The sequence below is a fragment of the Bufo gargarizans genome, chromosome 3 (assembly GCF_014858855.1).
Source record: "Bufo gargarizans isolate SCDJY-AF-19 chromosome 3, ASM1485885v1, whole genome shotgun sequence".
Lineage (NCBI taxonomy): Eukaryota > Metazoa > Chordata > Amphibia > Anura > Bufonidae > Bufo > Bufo gargarizans.
Window position 1 is genome coordinate 246,894,276 of NC_058082.1, and position 22,167 is coordinate 246,916,442.

At 43.8% G+C, this 22,167-nt stretch overlaps 1 protein-coding gene across 7 annotated transcripts in view; it reads left to right on the forward strand.

The window, feature by feature from the left end:
• The first annotated feature begins 2,241 nt into the window (after positions 1–2,241).
• LOC122930979 (ABI family member 3 binding protein) overlaps positions 2,242–22,167 on the forward strand; it is a 407,440-nt gene continuing 387,514 nt past the window's right edge. For all 7 annotated transcript variants that reach the window (XM_044284793.1, XM_044284797.1, XM_044284795.1 and 4 more), the window contains exon 1: positions 2,242–2,404. In XM_044284793.1, coding sequence (XP_044140728.1) covers positions 2,326–2,404 — 79 coding nt within the window. In that variant the 5' untranslated portion in view covers positions 2,242–2,325. The remainder of the gene's footprint in view (positions 2,405–22,167) is intronic.

Sequence of the window (22,167 nt, forward strand, 5' to 3'; positions counted from 1 at the left end):
GACATCACAAGGGGATTTCAGTCAGGCATGCTGCTGTGACACCACAAGGTAATCTCCTGTGACTGCTTCTCTGTCATACAAGAAGCTGTGACATCACAAGGGGATTTCAGTCAGGCATGCTGCTGTGACACCACAAGGTAAACTCCTGTGACTGCTTCTCTGTCCTATAAGAAGCTGTGACACCACATGGGGATTGCAGTCAGGCATGCTGCTGTGACACCACAAGGTAAACTCCTGTGACTGCTTTTCTGTCATACAAGAAGCTGTGACACCACATGTGGATTTCAGTCAGGCATGCTGCTGTGACACCACAAGGTAATCTCCTGTGACTGCTTCTCTGTCCTATAAGAAGCTGTGACACCACATGGGGATTGCAGTCAGGCATGCTGCTGTGACACCACAAGGTAAACTCCTGTGACTGCTTTTCTGTCCTATAAGAAGCTGTGACACCACATGTGGATTTCAGTCAGGCATGCTGCTGTGACACCACAAGGTAAACTCCTGTGACTGCTTCTCTGTCCTATAAGAAGCTGTGACACCACATGGGGATTGCAGTCAGGCATGCTGCTGTGACACCACAAGGTAAACTCCTGTGACTGCTTTTCTGTCATACAAGAAGCTGTGACACCACATGTGGATTTCAGTCAGGCATGCTGCTGTGACACCACAAGGTAAACTCCTGTGACTGCTTCTCTGTCCTATAAGAAGCTGTGACACCACATGTGGATTTCAGTCAGGCATGCTGCTGTGACACCACAAGGTAAACTCCTGTGACTGCTTTTCTGTCCTATAAGAAGCTGTGACACCACATGTGGATTTCAGTCAGGCATGCTGCTGTGACACCACAAGGTAAACTCCTGTGACTGCTTCTCTGTCCTATAAGAAGCTGTGACACCACATGGGGATTGCAGTCAGGCATGCTGCTGTGACACCACAAGGTAAACTCCTGTGACTGCTTTTCTGTCCTATAAGAAGCTGTGACACCACATGTGGATTTCAGTCAGGCATGCTGCTGTGACACCACAAGGTAATCTCCTGTGACTGCTTCTCTGTCCTATAAGAAGCTGTGACACCACATGGGGATTTCAGTCAGGCATGCTGCTGTGACACCACAAGGTAAACTCCTGTGACTGCTTTTCTGTCATACAAGAAGCTGTGACACCACAAGGGGATTTCAGTCAGGCATGCTGCTGTGACACCACAAGGTAAACTCCTGTGACTGCTTTTCTGTCATACAAGAAGCTGTGACACCACAAGGGGATTTCAGTCAGGCATGCTGCTGTGACACCACAAGGTAAACTCCTGTGACTGCTTTTCTGTCATACAAGAAGCTGTGACATCACAAGGGGATTTCAGTCAGGCATGCTGCTGTGACACCACAAGGTAAACTCCTGTGACTGCTTTTCTGTCATACAAGAAGCTGTGACACCACAAGGGGATTTCAGTCAGGCATGCTGCTGTGACACCACAAGGTAAACTCCTGTGACTGCTTTTCTGTCATACAAGAAGCTGTGACACCACATGTGGATTTCAGTCAGGCATGCTGCTGTGACATCACAAGTGGATTTCAGTCAGGCATGCTGCTGTGACACCACAAGGTAAACTCCTGTGACTGCTTCTCTGTCCTATAAGAAGCTGTGACACCACATGGGGATTTCAGTCAGGCATGCTGCTGTGACATCACAAGGTAAACTCCTGTGACTGCTTTTCTGTCATACAAGAAGCTGTGACACCACATGAATGTTTCAGTTAAAGGACTGTGGGGAAAATGTTTCAAAAATGATGTAAAAGAAAACTGGCGTAGTTGCCCATCGCAACCAATCAGATTCCACCTTTCATTTCTCAGAGCTCCTTTGGAAAATGAAAGGTGGAATCTGATTGGTTGCTATGAGCAACTACACCAGTTTTTGTTTACACCAGTTTTGATAAATCTCCCACTGTGAAACCATCTGACAAATCACTCAGCTAAGCAGCTGTGACATCACCATAATGAGTATATGGTGTGTAAGGGAATTGCTGTTCTAGTAAACTGCAGGTAAATGCACACTAACATTCTGCTTTTAGAAGAGCATCCTCAGTGTATCACATCTCATCCAATCTTTCTATGCTCTTTGCATAATATGGAATACATCTAATGTGCTCACTTGCAGTCTTCAGATTATTGCATTTATGCAAATGAAGCAGAGCTGAAGATGTCGTCATGTCTCCGCCCAGCTGATCTTAGCTCTGTCCCAGTTACTGCCCTGCTAGTGGAGAAGTGTAAACTGCAGCCACCTTGCTGAGCCTTCCACACCAGCATCTGTCACTGTGCTGGGAGCTGCAAACATGATCTCAAGGCTCTCCTTCCTTCTTTTCTGTGGAATTATTCTAGCTCACCTTGGAGATGCACAGAAGTTACCAAAAGGCAAGTAATGCTTAGTTACATGTTCTTGGAGAAATAGAGTATATTGCACTACTCATTAATGCAGTGGGAGAGCATGAGCATGAGGGGTTAACACTGTTTATTGCCATATGCAATGTGTCTTTTCTGTACTGTCTATAGGTTGTTGGATATATATATATATATATATATATATATATATTTATAACATTTTTGTATTATTTCTTTTTTTATATAATTTTCTTACATGTGGAAGAAAGTTTGCAATTGCAAAACTGTGTCTCTCCCCCCTCTGCCTGGGTGGGTCGCTTTCTGTAACTTGATTTTGGCATATTGCAATAGTGCAGCTGCAGTCTCCCAATATTATGTATCTGAATGTAACACTTGTGCACGCTTCTACTTGATCAAGGACAGTATTCCAGATGGTGGACAACCTAAGAGTCTGTGATACTGAACCATGTACAGTAGCCTTTGATATGATCTCATTGACAGCAGCAATAGTGAGGATTTGGTGACACATGTTGTGTCATTCTTGATCATAGTCCAGGTCAGTGCAAACAGGGATACAAGCCTGGAGCTCCACTGTATCTGTATGAAAAGTCTTAGGCTACTTTCACACTAGCGTTTTGGCTGGATCGGGCAGGGTTCAGCAAAAACGCTTCCGTTACTGATAATACAACCGCCTGCATCCGTTAGCCAAGACGGATCCGTCATGAACTCTATTGAAAGTCAATAGGGGGCGGATCCGCTTTCGATTGCGTCAGGGAAAACGGATCTGTCCCCATTGACTTGCATTGTGGGTCATGATGGATCTGTCTTGCTCCGCATCCCAGGACAGAAAGCAAATCACAGCATGCTGCGGTTTGCTCTCCGGTATGAGAATGGAACGGAATGCATTTTGGAGCATTCCGTTCTGTTCAGTTACATTTTGTCCCCATTGACAATGAATGGAAACAAAACGGAAGCGTTTTTTTTTTCTGGTATTGAGACCCTATGACGGATCTCAATACCGGAAAATAGAAACGCTAGTGTGAAAGTAACCTTATACAGCTGCAATGGTTTTCTTAAAATATCCTTGCAATAACTATGCACAAAATGCTGGAACAAAATGAAACATCTGTCATTTGTGTTGTGTGTTGTAGATACTGTATGGTGATCCTACAGTAGTTATTTTAGGAGTTACATCTATGAACCTACAGTAGTTACTTTAGGTGTTGCATCTATAAACCTACAGTAGTTATTTTAGGTGTTGCATCTATAAACATACAGTAGTTATTTTAGAAGTTGCATCTACATCTATGAACCTACAGTAGTTACTTTAGGAGTTGCATTTACATATATGAACCTACAGTAGTTACTTGAGGAGTTGCATTTACATATATGAACCTACAGTAATTACTTGAGGGGTTGCATCTACATCTATGAACCTACATTAGTTACTTGAGGAGTTGCATCTACATCTATGAACCTACAGTAGTTATTTGAGGAGTTGCATCTACATCTTTGAACCTACAGTAGTTACTTGAGGAGTTGCATCTACATCTATGAACCTAAAATTAATTACTTTAGAAGTTGCATATACATCTATGAACCTACAGTAGTTACTTGAGGGGTTGCATCTACATCTATGAACCTACATTAGTTACTTGAGGAGTTGCATCTACATCTATGAACCTACAGTAGTTATTTGAGGAGTTGCATCTACATCTATGAACCTACAGTAGTTACTTTAGGAGTTGCATATACATCTATGAACCTACAGTAGTTACTCGAGGAGTTGCATCTACACCTATGAACCTAAAATTAATTACTTTAGAAGTTGCATATACATCTATGAACCTACAGTAGTTACTTGAGGAGTTGCATCTACATCTATGAACCTAAAATTAATTACTTTAGAAGTTGCGTCTACATCTATGAACCTAGAGTAGTTATTGCATGAGTTTATTTTATCAAACAGTGGGAAAATCAGATATTACCCTGGACTTTCAGAATACACAGGCACTTTGATCATATAGGCAGAATACAATGCAATGTTTGAGTTCCTAACAAGAGCCTTTTTCTATTATTGAATAGTAATGAGGCTGCAATTCTGAAAATGGAAGCATATCAGGGAACCGCTTTATGTGTAAGTCCTCAAGACTCAAGCTTTAAATAAAATTTGGCACCAGGCAGACTTCTTCATATTTAAAGAGCTATAAGCTGCCCTAATAGCAATGACATGTTGGTCTTCAATGAACAACTTATGAACTGCTGATGAGGTGACAGATACATGGGAGATCACTGATCAGTTCAAAGGTCAGATCCTTCTGGCAGTGGCGTACATACCAGGGTCGCAGGGGTCGCAGTTGCGACCGGGCCCGGCACTCCAGGGGGCCCGGCCGCCTGTGAACCCCCCCCCAGGCCGCTGGCAGGGCTCCCGCTGTACTCAGATGTAATGGAGCGCTCTGGTGGGGCCCGGCATGAAGTACAGTGGCAATTTCTGGCCCCATCAGAGCGCTCCATGCCACCATTACATGTATAATATGGGGGGTGGGGGGGCCGGAGGGTCAAGTAAGGGAGGGGGGGGGGCACGCACTCACACACACAGGGCCGGCAGTTCCATTTCTATAGTGAAGCAGGGAAACCTCTCTGCTCCCTGCTTCACTGATCTTCAGAGCTCAGAGGAGCTCCCCCTGCTGGCCCCAGATCGCGCTGCTGCCTGTCACTGTGGGAGGAGACCTAAAAACCCGGCAAGCTGCCTACTCTCATCAGGGAAGAAGGTAAGTATGTAAGATTTTTTTTTTCTAATGCTGCAGACTGGGGGCAGAGAGGCAGAGGGGCAGGGGGCAGGGGGGCAAAGGGGCAGAGGGGCAGAGGGGCAGGGGGGGGGATTGATGGGAACAACTAGAGTGAGGGGGCACAAAAGTTGGCATCTCTACTGAGGGGCACCTAATCTGCCATAACTAATTTGAGGGGGCACCTAATGTGGCATAACTACTGTGAGGGGGCACATATAAAGGCATAACTATGAGGGGGCACATATGAAGGCATAACTACTGTGACGGGGCATGTAAGGCTACTTTCACACTAGCGTTCGATCGGATCCGTTCTGAACGGATCCGATCATATTAATGCAGACGGAGGCTCCGTTCAGTACGGATCCGTCTGCATTAATAACTTAGAAAAAATTCTAAGTGTGAAAGCAGCCTGAGCGGATCCGTTCAGACTTTCAATGTAAAGTCAATGGGGGACGGATCCGCTTGAAGATTGAGCCATATGGTGTCATCTTCAAGCGGATCCGTTCCCATTGACTTACATTGTAAGTCTGAACGGATCCGCTCGCCTCCGCACGGCCAGGCGGACAGCTGAACGCTGCAAGCAGCGTTCAGCTGTCCGCCTGTCCGTGCGGAGGCGAGCGGAGCGGAGGCTGAACGCCGCCAGACTGATGCAGTCTGAGCGGATCCGCTCCATTCAGACTGCATAAGGGCTGGACGGAGGCGTTCGGGTCCGCTCGTGAGCTCCTTCAAACGGAGCTCACGAGCGGACCGACGAACGCTAGTGTGAAAGGAGCCTAATCTGGCATAACCAATGTGAGGGGCACATATGTGAGCATATCTAATGTGAGGGGCACATAATCTGGCATAACCACTCTGAGGGGACACATATCTGGGCAAATTTACTTTGAAGGGGCACATAACCGGGCATAAATACTGTGAAGGGGCACATAATCTGGCATTATTACTGTGAGAGGACACGTAATCTGGCATAACCACTCTGAGGGGGCACATATGTGGGCATATTTACTTTGAGGGGGCACATAACTGGGCATAAATACTGTGAGGGGCACATAATCTGGCATTACTACTGTAAGGGGCATATAATCTGGCGTTACTAGGTGAGGGGCACATAGTCTGGCATTAATACTGTGAGGGGGCACATAATCTGGCATTACTACTGTAAGGGGACACATATTTGGCATAACTACTATGAGGGGGCACATATCTGGGCATAATTACTGTGACGGGAACAAAGGTGGGCATAACTACTGTGAGGGGGCCACAAGGTGGGCATTAGTACCGTGTGGTTGCACTTAGGGGAAATGTCCTAGATTACCCTGCTACACATTGGCATGGCTCAGTCTTACAGGCCAGCTGGTGATTTTACAAGGGCAGTCACCATCCCTTCCTTATGTGATTATTCTTTTTTTCTCACCACAGGGACCTTGTTCTGGATCCAGCGGACATCACGCCGACGCCATCGACACCCTGGATGAGGTAGGACCAGATTTTATTAGGACTAGGTGAGTGTAGCCATGCATTGGGCTTAGGGCTCTTTAACACAAGCGGATCCCGTGCGAGGAATCCGCTGCGTAAATGAGAGCCAAGCCCCGTTCCGGACAGCAGAGACACAGAGCATTAACATGACTGATAATGCTCCGTGCCTCTCTGTGATCTCTTTACTACAAAATCACAGAGACATAAAGTTGTCACCGTGATTTTGTAGTAAAAAGATCACAGTCAATCATGTCACTGCTCCGTGTCTCTGCTGTCTAGAATGGGGCTTGGCACTCAGTCACGCCGCGGATTAGCCGCACGGAAAGAGCCCTTAGTAAAAAAAATCTGCCGGTTCTTTGAAAAAATGTTTGCACTGTGGCCCATAACACTATAGTTACACCACTGGTAGGGGAGGTAGTGGGGGGGGGGCTAGGAGGCAGGTTGGGGGGGGGCGACGGGGAGGGGGCCCCATAGATCAGTTTCGCACCGGGGCCCCATGGATTGTGTGTACGCCACTGCCTTCTGGCTACTTTACAAGAAAGGTGTTGGTGAGCAACTCAAATTATTTGAAGACTCAATCAGCTAAGCAGACGTGCTTTCATAAAGTGCATGCATGCTGTCAGTTAGGGCTCATGCACATGACCATATGCCTTCCGAGACATACGGTCTGGGAGTGGGCCATATGCCTCGGAGCGGCATACATCGTGCGCACGGGAGCACACAGCATCATAGGTTACTATGATGCTGTGCGCATCGGGCCACCCGCTGGACTATTGTCCTGCACTCATATGATATTATGAGTGCACGAAAATAGCCCTGTGCGCAAAATAGCTCCCGTGCGCACGATGTATGCCGCTCCGGGACATATGGCCCGCTCACGGACCGTATGTCTCGGAGGGCATAGGGTTGTGTGCATGTGCCTTTAGTCTGCCAATAAGGAGTATGGAGGTGGAATTTTTGGTGTGTTATTACATCCATATATTACCATTAGGGAGTCTTTTTTTTAAATATATATACAAACTGAAGTAACAAACTGACATCACTTCATCGGCTTTTAACAATTTTTCTCAGTCACCCGCTGACATGATATAAAAATCCCCCATCAAACTCATCTTGGAATTAAATAAGGGTCTATTCACACGTCCGTAATTTGCGTCAATGGGGCTGTATTTTCGGTATCCGCATCCGCATTTTCGGTATCCGCAATTCCGTTCCTGAAAAAAATAGAACATGTCCTATTCTTGTCCACAATATCGGACCACAAAAGGCATTTTCTATTATAGTGTCTGTGATGTGCGGTCCGCAAATTGCAGATCGGACATTGCAGGTGTCCGTGTTTTGCGGATCCGCAATTTGTGGATCCGCAAAACACTTACGGTCGTGTGAATGTAAGTGTTTTGCAGATCCACAAATAGCTGATCCACAAAACACCTGCAATGTGCCATCCGCAATTTGCGGACCGCACATCACAGACACTATAATAGAAAATGCCTTTTCTGGTCCGCAATTGCGGACAAGAATAGGAGATGTTCTACTTTTTTCAGGAACGGAATTGCGGATCCAGAAAATGCGGATCCAGAAAATGCGGATTCGCATCCGTTCCAGCCCCATTGAAAGTGAATGGGTCCGCAAATTGCGGAATGAATGCACACGCAAATTACGGACGTGTGAATGGACCCTAAGGCTGAAAACTGATGCCATTGCCTCGAATAGATGTTAGGCTACTTTCACATCAATGGTATGAAATCTGCCAGGCTGTTCCAACAGAGAACAGTCTGCCAGAATTCACCAGATCTGGCACTGCCTCATTAAAGGGGTTGTCTTACTTCAGCAAGTGGCATTTATCATGTAGAGAAAGTTAATAGAAGCCACTTACTAATGTATTGTTATTACCCATATTGCTTCCTTTGCTGGTTTGATTCATTTTTCCATCACATTATACACTGCCATGGTTACAAACCACCCTGCAATCCATCAGTGGTGATCATGCTTGCATGCTATAGGAAAAAGCGTCAGGCTGACACTTTTTTCTATAGTGTGCAAGCACGACCGCCACTGATGGATTGCAGGGTGGTATGTAACCATGGAAACGAGCAGTGTATAATGTGATGGAAAAATGAATCCAGCTAGCAAAGAAGACAATATGGACAATCACAATATATTAGTAAGTGGCTTCTATTACCTTTCTCTACATGATAAATGGCACTTGCTGAAGTGAGACAACCCCTTTAAGTGTCTGTGGTTTGACAACCCCTTTAAGTGTCTGTGGTTTGTGTCCGGCCGGTTGACTGTTTGTCTGTCGGAACAGCCATGCCGTAGTTTCACACCAGAGGTGTGAACCTAGCCCGAGTAGGGCATGTTGAGTATTCTATCATTATCATTTTTTTAAATGAAAAAGTAAAAAGAAACTTAAAGGGGGTCCAGCTTTGGGGGATTGTTTAACAGACCCCTTCACCATGTTATACCTGTTGAAAAACTTATAGTCACCTAGTCCCCGTCATTCATTTTTGGCTCACTGACTCTCTTCAGTGGTCTTCTGTTCTTCAGGAGGACAGAGAAAAAAGAAAGAACCCATCCACCGTGTGGGCGCCAGTCCACAGATTAAAATCGGATCATATAGTACTATAGATCCGTAGGAAAAAATTGTTCAGCGTTTAAGGCAAATACTAAATCTGAGGTATAAAATATATATTAGATCATAGTGTGAGATAATCCCAAATGAAACAGTATATAATGACCTAAAGAAGCTTTGCAAGCTGGTGTATAGCTGAACACTCAAAGACAGTTAAAAACATCAATGTAGATAAATAAACAAATGTGCATTGGATAACTCACTTCACAAGGGGAGATAGTCTATGCGGTAAAGCTCAAGACACCCATAGGCTGAACTCCCCTGCCAGGATCGCTTCTAGAATCACAGGAATAACCGCAGCAACCATAGACAGTACTTCTGGAAGATTCCCTTTATTGAAATCAAGGCTCAACGCGTTTTGGGGGTTTACAGAAAACACCCCCTTCCTCTGGAGCTAATAGTATGCACAAGAACATAAACAACATAAACATATATCGTACCTGTGGCTTTATATACCTGCCTGTGTCATCTATCGGTTTGAGAAAAGCATGGTGGGGAGGGGCCAGAAGTGGGCGTCGCTTCCGGATCCGGGTTGTTTATAGGCCCATCTTGTATATAATTCATAAATTTAGGAAGTTTCTATGGTGGCATAGGGTGGTTTAGGACATGTATGTCCCTTCTCAGCAGTGCCGTGGAGGGTACCTGAACGCTGGAAGCCGCCAGTCGTTCCGGACTGGTCGGAGGAACCCCTTCCGGTCTTTGTAATGTATCCGTGGACCGCATCAAACATGTGACTTCCGATCCTCAGCCACAATATGAACGCCCCCTTGTAATTGCGTCTGCGTGAGTCCCGCAGACCCAAATGCTGAACCTGGATGTTCTAAAGGGCGGGGTTAGCAGAGAAAAACTGATTTCTTATATAGAGATATATATATATATATATATATATAAAAATATAGGAGTATGACTTTTCTAAAAGATGTACGTGAATTTTCTAAAGGATATATATATGGATGATAAAAAGGCTTAGACCCAAAAAAGTCTGTAGGTAAATGAACCATATGTAGAAAAAATTATTTATGTGTAAAAAATAATTTATATAAAAAAGGGGTATTTAGGAACTGTTATAAAGACTCCCGTGAGTATATAAAACCATATGTATTTATATGGATCTAAAGGTTATGGACAAAAACATGTACAATAAAACATACGTATAATTAAAAGGGTATTAAAAAACACTGTTGTACAAGGAATAGATAAAAATAAGAAGAGATATTCAATAAATACTTATTCACAATGAGTAACAGTGATCCCAATATTGGTGCTTGTATCATATTATATACCCAATCAATGTATGGGTATATATATAGGGTGTATGCATAACCTTAGGGTGTATGTACCTATTCCTAATAACCTGTGGGAATCTCGATCAATGAATAAATAATAAAATAATAAGGGATACAGAAATAGGGGTAAAATATTATATTCAGAATCTCATGTATATATAAAAAGGAGCTAGTATTAATGTATTCCAGTAAGTACATAGAAAAGGAGCTATGTCTAATAATGTATTCTAGTGACTCATTGAGTCCAAATGGTGATAGAGTGTTCAACCGGTATAACCAATACATTTCTTTGTGGCAAAGGGATTGGTAGGAATTGGGAATCCACTCAAGATGTATCACCATAAGAACTGTGGGGTCGCTTTCGTGACAAGCTAAAAAATGGCGGGAAACACTATGCGTCGGGACTTTGCGTCTAATGTTAGAGCGATGTTCGTTCATTCTTACTCATAGCGTCTGGGTCGTCCTACCAATGGGCATCGAAGTAGGTAAATTACTAGACCCACAGTTCATCTCATGATTAAGGGTGAATCTCTCCTGTGAAGTAGTGCTAATAACCTCTTTTGCGTTGTGTGTTATGCTGGCGCAACACATACATCTTTTGGTGTTACATTTAAATGCACCTATCTTAGCCGAATTCTTTTTGGAAGTTTGTGGAAATGCCGTTTTCTTTGGAGATAATTTTGGAAAGGAGGGGGCTAAGATATTTTTCCGTGTTTGGGCACGTCGGTAAGTAACTACAGGAAGACATGGAATATCATTCTTTAATATTGGATCCTTCAATAATACCCCCCAATGTTTGGAGAGTATTTGCCGGCTAGTGGCATGTTTAGAGTTATACCTGGTAATAAGATTCACCCTAGTTTTTTGTGACGTAGTTCCATTGTTTTGTTCTATTTTAGTCAGATTTGGTTGTAGGGCTTCCTTTTGGCTACCATTCAGGGTTCTTTTAATAGAATCCTGGATGAGTTTCTTAGGATACCCTTTTTTATGGAAACGGTCTGGGAGAGTTTTTAATTGTTGTTCACAGGTATGGTCTTCCGAACAGTTTCTCCTCACTCTCTTCATTTGGCTGTATGGAATGTTTTTAAGCCATTTATGGTGGTGACAGCTCTTAAAATCTAAATAACTATTGGCATCTACTTTTTTTAAATGTGTTTTGGTGATGATTCTATCTTGTGTTGTGGTAAGGTGGACATCTAAAAAGATAGCTTCTCTGGGACTGTGTTCATGGCGGAACGTGAGTCCCCAGTCATTGACGTTCAATTCTTCTATAGGAGTTAAGAGAGATTTTTCATCGCCATCCCAGATGAAAATAACATCATCAATGAATCTATGATATAATTTGATGTTGGGATGGGAAAGGAGGCCAAATCTCTCTTCAAATAGGCCCATGAAGAGGTTGGCGTATGATGGTGCGAATTTTGTACCCATTGCTGTATCTTTTTCTTGTATATACACTGTGTTGAAGGAAAAAACTGTTGCGATTCAAAATGAATTCTATGGATCTGATGATGAAATCTTTCTGCTGGCGCCCAGTAGTTACTCTCTAAACCTCATTTGAAATTTCTCAAGGGAAGTGTGTGACTAACTCTCTTTTATGGGACTTGTGTACCCCTCTTTATATCTTCCTTCTGTTCTTCAATCATCTATCCTGTAAACCTCTAGACAGAGTCACATAAGATGAACTAGTTAGACACATGGTTTTTTTTCAGCCTTACAAATTATGTTACTGTGTTACATGTGCTGCAGCAGCCAGTGACTGGCCTCAGCAGTAACGTGTCCTTAAGTAGCACATCACTGCTGGATCTTGTGCTTCTTGGGGACACAGTACCTCTGAGGCTAATCATTGGTTGCAGATGTGATCCCATCCATCTGAAAGTTTACAGGATATGGACTGACCCCTGCCAGTTAGTTGTTTGATGAAGTCATGGCACTCACTGGAGCTCCGATGACAATGGCAGCCTCCTCACAACTTACCACCCACAGTGCCGTCCATTAGATAATGGCTGTGCTTGGTATTATAGCTCAGGCCCCTAACTTGAATGGGATTGAGCTGTGTCTAGGCAATTTGACTTATATGACCTATAAATATGATGTCACATGGCCTTGTAAGAGGCCTAAGTACTCAAGCTGCTGCAGCTTAGTCCCATTTACTTCAATTGGGCAGTGCTGACAAGAGCTGCAGTACTAGACACAGACAAAACCATATGTATGGTACCATGCCTAGATGAACAATGAAGGATAAAACATGTATGCTGTTATACCCATTGTTCTGTCTTCATACACGTTCACACAGTGTGCAGTCTGACATTCAGCATAAACCATTCCTTCCAAATAAGAGTACTGTTCTTTGTAGGTAGTCAACTTGTTTATTGGTAAAACAGAATTGTTGATTGGCAAAACAGGATTGTTTGGTAATACTACAAGAATACAAATAGCAAGTATAAGTATAAAGTATAGATAGCATGTACTATAACATTTGCATTAACACTGAAGCAGATAATAAAATTGCTGCCTGTACATAAGATTACATGTCTAGCTAACAGTAATAACTCCCTGAGTAACAATTACAACTAACTGAACAGCTCTGCAACACACAATATCCCTGAAACAAAGGTAGATCTCTCACCAGATATGCTTTTACAAGAATGGTGAAGTTTAAGAAGGAGGCATGCAAAAGGACAGCTCTGCTGATGTGTCCTGGAAACTGGAGGCTTCTCTTTCCCAGGATGCTTTGCACTCCCACAATGCCGTGCACCACCACACAATGCAGTAGTCTTTGTAACAGGAAAAACAAAGTGTAATGCAACTTAACACTGCTAGATGGTGCTATAACCCCACTAAACACTTGAGAATTACCAAGGCTCTGGCAGAATGAACTAGAATCATTTTCTAACCCTGCTGGGCAGAACACTCCCCGTCTGGCGTCAACAGACGCCACTACTACTAAATCCTTTCTTAGCAACCCATTCTGGTCAATGGTGGGATCAAGCTTTTTCAAAGTGCTATCCTTGGAGAATGTTTGACCTCTGCTGAGATAGTCTATTTCCTTAGCATAACATTCATGCTGTATAGTGCAAATTATTATGTTTTTGGACCTTTCCAGTAGAGATGGCCTTGCGGTTCGCCTGTCAGTTTCTTCACGGCGAACTTTGCTCGTTCCCGATTCGCCGAACATGCGGCAATATTCGCACGCAACATATTTTTTTGCATAGTGCCGAACTGTGACCCATGACACATCGATCAGGTGTGACAGGACAGCCAATTGAGACGTTTCAGCACATGGACACACCCCCAACCCTATAACAGAACTTGATTTGGCAGCCATTTTACATTAAGTGTTTGGCCAGTGTACGGAGAGGTTGCATTTTGGAGCAGGGACAGTTAGGGTCACCAAACGCTAGCTAATAGGGCCACAATTTTTTTTAAAGGACTGGTATAGGTGTGCTATCGATAGGTGTGATATAGAGGGGTGTGATATACTTCAAATATACTTTCTAACATAGAAATTATATTATAGTGTATTTATATTGTGCAGCAGTTGTGTGCGGTTCTGCTGCGATACCGCAGCTAGATAGAGGGACAAACGCTATTGGAGTAACTAATTGCAACGGGTGTGATATACCTGCTGCCCCGAAAAAAACTTCTTGAGGGCTGCGATATCTCTTCTTCCACAAAATCCTGATTGAGGGGTGCCATATACCTGTTTCCGCCAAATACTGATTGTGGGGTACTATATACCCGTTTCCACCAAATACTGCTTGAGGGGTACTATATACCTTCTTCCACAAAATACTGATTGAGGGGTGCTATTACTATATAACTTCTTCCACGAAATACTGATTGAGGGCTGCAATACACCTGCTTCCACAAAATACTGATTGAGGGGTGCTATATACCTGTTTCCACCAAACACTGATTGAGGGGTGCTATATACCTGTTTCTGCCAAATACTGATTGAGGGGTGCCATATTCCTTCTTCCGCTAAATACTGATTGAGGGGTGCTATTGCTACATAACTTCTTCCTCCAAATACTGATTGAGGGCTGCAATACACCTGCTTCCACAAAATACCGATTGAGGGGTGCCATATACCTGTTTCCGTGAAACCCTGATTGAGGAGTGCTATATATCTGTTTCCGCCAAATACTGATTGAGGGGTGTTATATACCTGTTTCTTGCAAATACTGATAGAAGGGTGCCACATACCTTCTTTTACAAAATACTGATTAAGGGGTGCTATTCCTATATACCTTCTTCCACCAAAAAGGGATTGAGGGCTGCGATACACCTGCTTCCACAAAATACTGATTGAGGGGTGCTATATACCTGTTTCCACCAAATACTTATTGAGAGGTGCTATATACCTGTTTCTGCCAAATACTGATTGAGGGGTGCCATATGCCTTCTTCTACTAAATACTGATTGAGGGGTGCTATTGCTATATACCTTCTTCCTCCAAATACTGATTGAGGGCTGCAATACACCTGCTTCCACAAAATACTGATTGAGGGGTGCCATATACCTGTTTCTGCAAAATCCTGATTGAGGGGTGCTATATACCTGTTTCCGCCAAATACTGATTGAGGGGTGTTATATACCTGTTTCTGGCAAATACTGATAGAAGGGTGCCATATACCTTCTTTTACAAAATACTGATTAAGGGGTGCTATTGCTATATACCTTCTTCCACCAAAAAGTGATTGAGGGCTGCGGTACACCTGCTTCCACAAAATACTGATTGAGGGGTGCCATATACCTGTTTCCGCCAAATACCGATTAAGGGGTGCTATATACCTGTTTCCGCCAAATACTGATTGAGGGGTGCCATATACCTACTTCCACAAAATACTGATTGAGGGCTGCAATACACCTGCTTCCACAAAATACTGATTGAGGGGTGCCATATGCCTGTTTCCGACAAATACTGATTGAGGGGTGCCATATACCTTCTTCCACTAAATACTGATTGAGGGGTGCTATTGCTATATACCTTCTTCCATCAAATACTGATTGAGGGCTGGGGTACACCTGTTTCCGCAAAATATTGATTGAGGGGTGCCTAAAGCCTGTTTCCGACAAATACTGATTGAGGGGTGCCATATACCTTCTTCCACAAAATACTGATTGAAGGCTGCAATACACCTGCTTCCACAAAATACTGATTGAGGGGTGCCATAGTCCTGTTTCCGACAAATACTGATTGAGGGGTGCCATATACCTTCTTCCACTAAATACTGATTGAGGGGTGCTATTGCTATATACCTTCTTCCACCAAATACTGATTGAGGGCTGGGGTACACCTGCTTCCGCAAAATATTGATTGAGGGGAAGCAGGTGTCTTCAAAGTTAAGAAACAACATCTAAGGATCCCAATTCCCCAAAAAAAGTTCGGATTCCTTACCCACTATAAAAGGGAAATAGGAACAGGGGGATGTCAACCACTGAGGAAGGGGTCATTGTTTTAAATATCCGAAACGCGTCTGGTACTAATCCCCCCATCAAGAAATAGGATATTGCCAGATTGAGGAGGCCTGGACATATTCATAAGTACAACGAACTGCTAAAGCGAAAAACCGCCATCATATAAAAGACATCAAACCCACGTGGAGCCAAACAACCTATTGGCGCGAAAATCAAGTTCGTACAAGCAGCCCTTGAGACCGGGATCCGAAAGATTATACGCCGAGTCGAGGGCCCACTGTCCAGTACAAGACCTCCGGTAAGACATTGCATATCCTATTCAAGCGATCGCTTTCTATACTAATACAGCGGGACGCCGCTGTGCGCACAAGCAGTCGAAATCTAGTCGACATAGACTGTTTAAGGCTACACATGCCTATGTTCTCGATCACAGGAATTTACATGCACTAAAGAACTGGCTATATTTCGGTAGCAAGCGATTATTTGTATCACCAGTATTTCGCACCGAACTATTACATCTATATGCCAGAGGATCGATTACAAGCCGACCAGTATAATCGACAACAAGCAAATATTCCAAGAGACTAAAATTCTGCATTGGAAAAACGCATTACTATCAGTGAATAATACACCACTCGATAACATCGAATATCCGAATTTATGGTTTTAATTATTCGTATATTGGGATCTTATTCATGTTGATTTTATTATTCTAACCTCACCACCAGTATTCTCTGCTAAATTTACATTAGTGTTAAATATTATACCCTTTGTTGAATTTTAGAACATTGTCGAATTTTATATCATTGTCGATTTTTTTTTCGATTTTTTTATATTGTGTAAATCACTTATTCTATCATATTATGTTCAATAAAAGATCCCTTTACTTATAGAGAGTGCCCCACTTCCATTCTTTATTTATTTACCTTTATCAGACTGGGTGTTGTCTGTTAGTGGGAGCACCTCTGTTGGATCTCCACCTCACTCTAGTGCGACATTTTCCTCTATTCATATACCTGTTTACGCCAAATACTGATTGAGGGGTGCCATATACCGTCTTCCACTAAATACTGATTGAGGAGTGCTATTGCTATATACCTTCTTCCACAACATACTGATTGAGGGCTGTGATACACCTGCTTCCACAAAATACTGATTGAGGGGTGCCATATACCTGTTTCCGCCAAATACTGATTGAGGAGTGCTATATACCTGTTTCTGCCAAATACTGATTGATGGGTGCCATATACCTTCTTTCACAAAATACTGATTGAGGGGTGCTATTGCTATATACCTTTTTCCATAAAATACTGATTGAGGGCTGCAATATACCTTCTTCCACAAAAACTGCTCTTCTCTACGGACTTAGGCAGAGGGTCATTTAGAAAATGGCAGGCAGAGGAAGAGGCAGACACATTTTTGTGGCCTGTACTGGCCGACAGTTACATATTTATCCTGTGACCGCCTAATGTACCTCCAGCCACAGAATCCAAAGTTCTTTGCAATCAGGTGAATTCCTGTTGCTTAATTTTTAGGGCCTGTACTGGCTGACAGTTACATTTTTATCCTGTGACTGCCTAATGTACCTCTAGCCACAGAATCCAAAGTTCTTTGCAGTCAGGTGAATGCCTATTGCCTAATTTTTGGGGCCTGTACTGGCCGACAGTTACATTTTTTATCTCTAGCCACATAATCACACCCCTGTCTCACTCCTCTGCCTCTTATTATGGTGGCGTATGAACCGCATTCACCATAAAGACCTTCTAATGTCACAGGGTCATGTGACTGTGCCCCCCCACCCCGTACTGTGCCCCTCACCCCATACTGTGCCCCCCTTATACCCTGCATTGTGCCCTCTTACAACACCCTGTGCAGTGCCCCTAGTCATTCCCTGTACTGTGCCCTCTTATACCCTTTTATCCAGTCACGGTATGGCGGTGTTATCCGGTCACTGTACAGAGGTGTTATCCGGTCAATGTATGTCGGTGGTATCCAATAACTGGATGGCCATAACTGTATCCCCTTTCCCTACCCACGCCATCCTATTTTAGACCTGGCATGAGCGGGGAAAATATGCAGATTGCGGTGCTAAGGACCTTTGCGCCACAATCTGTGTCAGAAAAACGCCTAACATACACGTATTTCTATATAGAAATGACCACCTAATTGTATTATTATTCAGGGATAGGGCTAATATCTTTATATTACAGGGAGTGCAGAATTATTAGGCAAGTTGTATTTTTGAGGATTAATTTTATTATTGAACAACAACCATGTTCTCAATGAACCCAAAAAACTCATTAATATCAAAGCTGAATATTTTTGGAAGTAGTTTTTAGTTTGTTTTTAGTTTTAGCTATTTTAGGGGGATATCTGTGTGTGCATGTGAGTATTACTGTGCATAATTATTAGGTAACTTAACAAAAAACAAATATATACCCATTTCAATTATTTATTTTTACCAGTGAAACCAATATAACATCTCAACATTCACAAATATACATTTCTGACATTCAAAAACAAATCAGTGACCAATATAGCCACCTTTCTTTGCAAGGACACTCAAAAGCCTGCCATCCATGGATTCTGTCAGTGTTTTGATCTGTTCACCATCAACATTGCGTGCAGCAGCAACCACAGCCTCCCAGACACTGTTCAGAGAGGTGTACTGTTTTCCCTCCTTGTAAATCTCACATTTAATGATGGACCACAGGTTCTCAATGGGGTTCAGATCAGGTGAACAAGGAGGCCATGTCATTAGATTTTCTTCTTTTATACCCTTTCTTGCCAGCCACGCTGTGGAGTACTTGGACGCGTGTGATGGAGCATTGTCCTGCATGAAAATCATGTTTTTCTTGAAGGATGCAGACTTCTTCCTGTACCACTGCTTGAATAAGGTGTCTTCCAGAAACTGGCAGTAGGACTGGGAGTTGAGCTTGACTCCATCCTCAACCCGAAAAGGCCCCACAAGCTCATCTTTGATGATACCAGCCCAAACCAGTACTCCACCTCCACCTTGCTGGCGTCTGAGTCGGACTGGAGCTCTCTGCCCTTTACCAATCCAGCCACGGGCCCATCCATCTGGCCTATCAAGACTCACTCTCATTTCATCAGTCCACAAAACCTTAGAAAAATCAGTCTTGAGATATTTCTTGGCCCAGTCTTGACGTTTCAGCTTGTGTGTCTTGTTCAGTGGTGGTCGTCTTTCAGCCTTTCTTACCTTGGCCATGTCTCTGAGTATTGCACACCTTGTGCTTTTGGGCACTCCAGTGATGTTGCAGCTCTGAAATATGGCCAAACTGGTGGCAAGTGGCATCTTGGCAGCTGCACGCTTGACTTTTCTCAGTTCATGGTCAGTTATTTTGCGCCTTGGTTTTTCCACACGCTTCTTGCGACCCTGTTGACTATTTTGAATGAAACGCTTGATTGTTCGATGATCACGCTTCAGAAGCTTTGCAATTTTAAGAGTGCTGCATCCCTCTGCAAGATATCTCACTATTTTTGACTTTTCTGAGCCTGTCAAGTCCTTCTTTTGACCCATTTTGCCAAAGGAAAGGAAGTTGCCTAATAATTACGCACACCTGATATAGAGTGTTGATGTCATTAGACCACACCCCTTCTCATTACAGAGATGCACATCACCTAATATGCTTAATTGGTAGTAGTAGTAGGCTTTTGAGCCTATACAGCTTGGAGTAAGACAACATGCATAAAGAGGATGATGTGGTCAAAATACTCATTTGCCTAATAATTCTGCACTCCCTGTATATAGATTTTAGTGTATTATACTGTGGCCTGTATTTCCCAGTAGAAAATGATCCTTGGGAAACACAGTCCTCATCCCTAACCACTAGGACCAGGTAGCGCTCTGTCAGTACATAGCGGCCTTCCCTCTCCACCACACTGCTCTGCTGTGTACTGGTGCTTATTCTGACACTAGGGCTGGGTTCACATCCTATTTTTGCCATCCATTTAATGCATACCAAAAATATATGCGTTAACAGATGCCTCAGACTGATGCCGTACAGTGGCGTCCGTTCACCATACAGTTCCATGGTAGAAAAAACGTATGTATTTTTTTATGGACTCTGCAGGATACAAAAATGTGGAGTGCTGCACATTTATATACGTCAAACCGATAGGAAATAAAAATTTTCAAGGCTCCAGCATGGCACATTTTTGAGAGTTTCCCTTTAACCTCCTTGGCGGTATTCCCGAGCGTGACTCGGGGTTAATTTTCGCTGCCAGGAGCGGTAACCCGAGTGAGTCCCCCATCACCTTCTGCCGGCGATCCGGCGATGTCCTCTGCTGTGAGCGCCGGCCAGCATCTGACTTCCTGGTTCCGTTCCCTGCGAGCAGCAGCTGCGCATGGGGGCGGAACTGGGCGGGAAATTCCCAAAAATATAAACACTAAAAGTGACACAGACACATAAAATAGGTTATACATTGTAATCTGAGAGGATTACACTGTATAACCTCAGATCTGACATGTGATTACTGTACAGTGCCCCTTGCCTGCCATTTTACTGTAATTTGTGCCCATAAAATAAATTTATAACATGGCATCAAAAAAGCGCAACTTTACTTCAAAAGCGGTTTTGGACCAGTTGAGTGACAGCGACAGTGACATGGAGGTGCTCGCAGAACTGAGCGATAGTGAGTCGTGGGGAGATTTGTCGTCTGACACTGATCTGGCAAGTGACAACGGCGATGATCCTGCACCTGACCTCAGCCATGTGCGCACTTGGTGCCCTATTGACTGCGATACAGACCAGGTAGCGCCCCCAAGATTCCTGTTCACTGGATCACCTGGGATGAAGGTAGATGTTGAGCGTGACAACCCTCTGGCATACCTGCAATTATTCCTCACTGAGGAGGTAATTGAAAAAATTGTCACGGAGACAAATCGCTACCAAGAGCAGCAATCCGCTACGCTGCATGCCACCTTTTCCAGCAGCAGTAAAAGGGGGCCGGTGACCAAAGAGGACATGTGGCAGTTTCTGGGACTCATCATTCTTCAGGGGGTGATGGGGAAACCGCTCCAGAAATGGTACTGGACCACCAATAAGTTGCTGGCCACTCCATTTTTTGGCACCGTGATGTCAGAATACCGGTTTTCCCTCATCATGAAGTATTTCCACTTCACGAACAATGAAGAATTTGATGAGGCTACGCATCCTGCGCCAAAAAAAATAAAAAATCTGGGAGGTATGGCAAATTATTGTGACCAATTTCCAGCGGACCTATGTGCCAGAAAGGGACGTCAGCGTAGATCAGGGATGTCAAACTCGTGGCCCTCCAGCTGTTGCAAAACTACAACTCCCATCATGCCTGGGCATACTACAGCTATCAGGGAATGATGGGAGTTGTAGTTTTGCAACATCTGGAGGGCCATGTGTCACAACCAGACAGCTGAGAAGCTCTGACAGAAGCCTTTCAGAACCTCCTCCTTGAGTTTCTTTGTTGTGATGTTCAATTCCTCATCTCGTTAGCCTCTCTCAGCTGTCATGTAGTTGGACTAATTGCATCCCTTTAAATTCCGCCCCATAATGCATTACTGGGCGGCTTATACTACTTCCTGGAGTGTGTGTGCATGCTGATCTTGTTTTCCAGTCTGCTACAAAGTTAAGTGCTGAACATTTATCTGTTATTTTCTGTTTGCTGGATCCCAGGTGACCCTGACTCCCTCCGTGTCTGGTGTAGGGAGCCGGTGGTCGTGTCCCCTCACTATTGTAGGGTGTTCAGGGGTTATATAGTCGAGGTACGTGGATATGCAACCATCCACCTCTGGGATCTTTGCATAGGCTGAGCAGCCAGGGAAAGTCTCAGGTCTTGTGCAGGGGTCTCCCTTTTGGTTCCTTAGCTTTGGATCCACTGAGTCATATATGCATGTTGCTTTGTCTTGTTTCCTGTACACCGTCCTTGACACCATGAGTTTGACATCCATGGCCTAGATGAAAGTTTGATGGCCTACAAGGGACGCCTAAGCTGGATACAGTACATAGCATCCAAAACAGCGCGGTTTGGCATCAAATCCTACATGCTGCACGAGTCATCCGCTGGGTACATCTGGAATTCGGTCATTTACACCGGTAAAGGCACGAAGTTCAACCCCAGGTACAGCGGCTATGGGATGGCCACATCATCTGTCCTTAAACTGCTGGAGCCATTGCTAAACCAGGGATATTG